Raw genomic sequence first — 6,000 nt, 5'->3', positions numbered from 1 at the left:
ATACCAAGAGTAGATATAGGTTTGTACCCACTCTAAAGGATCGAAATAAACAAGTACGAAAAAAGAAAAGAAAGAGTACCCCACGTAATAAGGAATCAACACAAAAGTATGACACAACATACGCATTACTCAGCCTAACCCACGGGGTGTACGTCGTGTGAAAAAAGAGAGTAAGCTACGACGAGTCAAAAGTTCCCGTCTTTATTCATTACTACCCCCTTTATACAGACGGAACAGATTTGGTCTTGGGACGAGAACTACCGCTGAGTCGAGACACTCTGCCAATACAATTATCCTGTCTTCAAATACTCTGCGGTGTGTTGTCGAAGGACCAAGATCCTCCAGTTTCCCACTAAAGTGGACGGAACTGTTGAACAAGAAAAGAGTGGGTTTATGTGCACCACATAAGACCACATTTGACGGTCTTAGTTGACTCCAAAAAGTAAGAAAAAAAATAACACAATAAAAGAGGGAACTAAACATGAAGCAATTGTAACATGGAAATTTACCTGTCTGTGTTATTACTGTTTTCTATTATTTCACCAATAACAACTTTTGGACCTATAGGCGGACGAAAATAAAAGAATTACGACTCGCCCGATGTTCTACCCCTACCGAAATTTTGCTGTAATAAGGCAGTCCTAACAGACGTAAACAGTAAAAAGTTCATTAGTGTACTGACAGGTTAACTAAAGTCACGAAGAATGTAAAATTTACTTCAATAGAAAGATATTTGTTTCAGAGCTAAAAAGCCAAATAGCAAGTATTGAGGTTTAGTTACGTCGGTAACTTAATGATGGTCACTGCCGTTTCGTTCACCATTCATATGAATACTGAGTTCAAGAGTTATGACAATGCATAAGTTCAAGAGATGAATTAATGTAATGCTCAATGTGAATAATTTAATATATTAAACAATTAAGTAAGTTGGATGTGGGGTTTTTAACATAAATCATAATTGATTTCGGTACTCACCCGAGTTGTCATTTTAATTACCGTCGGTAAAACTATTCACCAAAAAAAGTGTTAAGGTAGAAGAATTTTACACTTAAACGACGAAAAAACGAATTAAATTTTTTTTGTAAAGTTATATAAAATTTTTTTTTGTTAAGACGTTACTCAGTGCCACTCAGGTATAACAATATGTGGGTTATGAAATTCATGTAAATGAACTTTATTGAAATGCAATGCATAAGAGCGTACGTCAAATAAAATGAACTTGTTACTGTCACACCATAATAATGAAAATGATTTTTTGTTTTTTTTTTTAACATTTTCGATAGACTTATGATAAGGGTGCGGTCGACGAAATCCGTATGATGTCGACCTGCGCCTGGGTCACAACTCCATGTGTCGTGCCTCCTCGCGATGAATCGTCCTCGTCTAATGCAGGGTACACCGTAACGCGACGGTCGTGTCTAATCATTTTTGCTACTAAAATTTACTTGACAACTAGCTACGAGTAAGGGGGGGTGCGGCGGTTTTAATATTGTCTGTGTTCGACTATAGTTCGTCCTCGTCGAACAACGTGGCACCGGTATCATTCGTCAAACAGGAAAAAATCCAAATACTAGTTCTCGCTCGATCTCCGTGTTGAAAAGTGCCGGGGTAACAGTCCGACACATTAGAAACCTCCCAGAAAGGGAAGGAAGATGAAGAGGTTTTTTTAGTCTACAGTTCACGCTCCAAATACACTTTGGTTATTTATTTCCTTTCTACATGAGGCAGACCACACCTTCTCATCACTGCGTTATCACTATGATATAACCAGGGCAACTACAGTAGGCAAGTCGCCATCAAACGCTGAGGTCACGTCATTTGGAAATGCACTGATTAAAACCTAAGACGAGCTCTCTGTTATCATTCAAAATATAACTTATTCTCAATTATAAAATCCTCTAAACACAATATATTTAAGTAACTCTCTAGTAAAGTCTTCAAAGCGATCGCTGAGAGAGGAAATCACAGAATAACTCTTCATTTTTACATTTTCTTCACCGCCATCCAGCAGTGATGTCATGTGTGATGATACAGAATTGACTGTACAATTATCAAGCGAGCAAAAAAATAAAACATCTTGCTCCAATTGTGTTCATCTTTACATGTGACACCCTTGATATTGTTTTGAGTACACAGCCTCTATACATAGCTTGTGTCTATGTACACACTAGGTGTTTGAGTCTGTGTACATATAAAGAATAGAGAACCAAACCTGTATTTATTGAAGTTAGAGAATTTTTTTTTGTTTTGCCAAAAGTTAGATACAAAGTTTGACCCTTCTCATGTAGCATCAATCTTCTCATCTATCTTTCAACAACAAATGAGCAAGTGTTTTTCCAAAATGTTGAATTATTCTCTAAGCATGTCTTTCTGAACCAGAGATTTAGGGATTGATCAAACTGCGCTCGTCCATAAAACAAAAGTGCAATACAACCTTTTATGTAAATGAGTAGAAGAAGCATCATCCGTGCAAAAAAGCAATCAATCATCATTCATTATCAAATCAATAACTAATGGGAAATGTCACATTTTGAACAGACCATATTGTTGGATCTCCTTCACCATATTAATGTCTTCAGTCTGTCCAGTGCATTTTGTACATCTGTATGGCCTGCACATCAGAGAAACTGCCACATGTGTTAATCTGTGAAATCACTGAACCACAAGTACTAATGTGCTAGTATCAACAAATCTATAAAAAAATATTTTCAGTTTGTTAAGACAGTTTTGAAATATAAAATAAGAGCTCTGCAGCCAAATTGAGTTAACATCCATCTTTGCAGCATCAATCCTGATTCAAAATTAACAATACAGCAAATCAGGCTCATTCAATCGAAGTGTTTCAAGACTGTACAGATAACACAATTCTCAGATTAGTATAATTACATTTTACAATATCATTCTTTTATCACAAAATATCCACACAAATAGACCAGACGGTAGATACAATACCTCCAGCCTTGAATTCTACATTCCTAACATTGATTAGAAAAAAATACTCACTGGTTTTCAAAACTCTCCGTAGATGTGTAGTGCACGGGTCAGGGGACACTTTCCCTTCTTCAGTCAATTAACGGCAACAGACTGAGTGAGCCGATCCCAGATCAGTATGTCCACAAACACTGAGTGAGAGGTCTACATGTTAGTTGTGTTGAGCCTGCTGGAGAGTCACCTGAGGTCGGGGCTACAGGAACCAGCCCTGCCTGCCTATATAACCTTTGACCTTGTGTCAGCTGACCTCTGGAGCCTCAGAGAAACCGCTCCAGTCTCTGGTTCTGGCGTAGAGCAGGGGTGTCCAAACTTTTTTCACCGAGGGCCACTCACTACATAAGTTCATTTATAAGTCAGCAAAATCAATCAAATGTAGGTCAATGATGCGTGTGAGTGTTAGCAGCTCATCCCTTCAAACAGAAGCTCAGGTTGATGATAATAAGGAGAAATAGGAAGGGTGTATTTCAAGCTTGTTATGTAAATAAGTCATTGGGCTTATCAACTAAGACATGTTAGAAAATGTTTCCAACTTTAATTGACTGAATTTATTTGAAAGGTGGTCTTATGTGTGCAACATGAATACTACTGTGTAATATATTTTTACATTTATATTTAAGAAGTACAATATAAGAAAAGCACAAGTTTCATTTGTGGGCCATATCCCATTATACTTTTTTAATTAGCTGAAGGCCGATTCAAAATGGTCCGCGGGCCGCATTTGGCCCCCGGGCCGTAGTTTGGACACCCCTGGCGTAGAGCCTCACACACACCCTGTTTGCACTGTGTGGTGATCACCGGGAGTCCCAGTGCTTTGGTGTGTGTAGTTTGAATGACCACTGAGAATGAAGTCACTGAAAATGTTCACCAAGGATACGGTATGTGTTGCTATGGGAGAGCACCAGAGGACAACGTAAAGTACAGAGTGAATGTTCTCATCAGCAACACAGAGATATGTACCTATGATCTACCACAGTGGTAAGTGCTTATTCAGTTCTTTGATGGAGATATTAAGGTGATATGGATGTTCGGTATGGATGTGTTACAAAGGGTGCACCGCTGCAGGGACTTTGTTAATCAGAAATACAAATCGAAGATGCGTGAAGCTTGTCATATGAAAGGAATTAGCATTTCTACATGGAGTCTTTTTGACTAGTTTACAGACTGTAATTACTGGAGGAAAACATTCATTTTTTACGCAGTGCTGCATTATTCATCACTTCAGACAACCCTAATCAAATATTACCGGTTGGTTATGGAGACCCAAAGTGTTAACCATCTAATAAATAAACAAGACATTATGGAGTAAACAATCACATTAGTAAATACAGATACAAAATGTAATAAAGCCGTACAGTTGTGAAGTAACCCATTACATTTAAATAACACATCGTTTTTAAATAATTTCAGACAGAGTTAATTGCGATTAAGTTTTTCACAATATCCTTTTCCAAAATCTGTTTTAGTATTACAATGTCACTTTTCTCAGTGACTGTTTTACAACCACTTTTAAAAGGAATAATACAATGTCATAATAACTATAAATGATAACACTAACGATCGCAGGATGAAGCAACACATCATCCGGTTTACAGAGCTGCGTATACAAATGCTTGCATTACTTCACAAGGTCTTGCTTGGGTTACCTTTTCTTTAATCTATATATTTTTCACTGACTTATTTGTTTAATTAATTTTGAACACTTTGTGTCTGCATAATTGATAACAATATCTAATACACTTATACTTTTAGACGGTCTTAGCATCTTTCCTAAACAACTAAAAGAGGCAAATCATGAGCACTTCAATCAATCCTGTGAAGAAAAAGAGGGAAGTAATTAAATATTAATTCCGGTATAATCTTAATTGTGCTGAATGAAACGGAGGATCAGGACACATTACGTGTATTCAACACTGTTTGTATCGGCCCATTTGTCCCCGTCAGTAGTCTATTATCTTGAGCTTCTTTGATATCTGGCCAACTGGTCAAATCTCTTAAATGTGGTGAACCCAGGAGAGTACATTGTGAGTAAGATTTATGAAACACCTGATTTCAGGAGAGTGCAGGTGCATTTGTTTCGTGGTGTTAACACTCCAACACCACCTCACACCCACACACCATCTCTCTGCTGCTTCAGCATAGTGTCACAGATTCAGGGAACAACCCTTCTTTTCCCCGTAGTAAAAACAGTGTACATTTGGAGGTATTCTCATGCTCACTAAAGGTCCACATGGTGCTCATAAGCCAGCTACGGACCAGAGGCAGAGTTTCCCCTGTGTGCTGCTGAGGATAGGAGAGGTGAGCTCCTGGGTTAGAAGATGTTAGAACACATGCTCCAGTCCTGTCTTTCCTTTGCCTCCCAGTAACCTCCCTTGTACACAAAGTTTGTCTCTCCGGTGACTGAGTCCCTCCTCTGGTGAAACCACAGCGGCTGGTAGCCTTCGTATTCTTTCCCTGTGGAAGAAGCACAGGTGTTACCCAATCGCTGTCATTAACATCGCACCCTAATGGAAAGGCCACAGTTGCAGGAGATTCACTAAGCGAGCTATTTGCCTTCATACATATGCATCTACAGGGAGAGCAATCGATGGCTGTGCATTTGAGATGGATCACAGCTCTATACCATGTGACGGGCATGAGACCTGGTTCAATTCAAGGTGAACATTTTAACCATTGTTTTGGAACTCCCTTGAACTACATAATGAGTTTGTTTCTTGATACAGAAACCACGTCAACAGAGGGAGAGATTGCAGCACAGCAAACAGCTCATGTTGCATTTCCCTGTATAAATACACAATGTAGATTTAACTCAGATGAACAGAGCATCAGTTTACCAGAAGAGTATCCATAAGCATTCGAATAGACAGGATAAAGATGATGCAGTTCAAACGAATCACTCGCTAATGTGGCTTCACCATTAGGAATACTCACAGATTTGACAGTTGTTTCTGTTATGTTATGTATCTTATTATTTCTAAATGAAAATGTGACATGTACGCAGGAAAAAGTCCT

The 6,000-nt window shown here is 38.5% G+C and overlaps 1 protein-coding gene across 4 annotated transcripts in view; it reads right to left on the bottom strand.

Annotated features, from left to right (window-relative positions):
• Nucleotides 1-3,619: 3,619 nt before the first annotated feature.
• The window catches only part of LOC104966002 (oxysterol-binding protein 2-like), a 146,707-nt gene continuing 144,326 nt past the window's right edge, over nt 3,620-6,000 (bottom strand). For 3 of the 4 annotated variants that reach the window (XM_010795098.1, XM_010795100.1, XM_010795099.1), the window contains one exon: nt 3,621-5,442. In XM_010795098.1, the coding sequence (XP_010793400.1) occupies nt 5,300-5,442 (143 nt within the window). In that variant the 3' untranslated portion in view covers nt 3,621-5,299. Of the gene's footprint in view, nt 5,443-6,000 lie in introns of all 4 variants that reach the window. The other variant, XM_010795097.1, reaches the window with a different exon arrangement.

This window comes from Notothenia coriiceps, unplaced genomic scaffold, assembly GCF_000735185.1.
Source record: "Notothenia coriiceps isolate Sejong01 unplaced genomic scaffold, NC01 NC01_scaffold00037246, whole genome shotgun sequence".
Lineage (NCBI taxonomy): Eukaryota > Metazoa > Chordata > Actinopteri > Perciformes > Nototheniidae > Notothenia > Notothenia coriiceps.
Note: the sequence above shows the minus strand (reverse complement) of the source record. Positions and strands in the feature narration are given on the sequence as shown.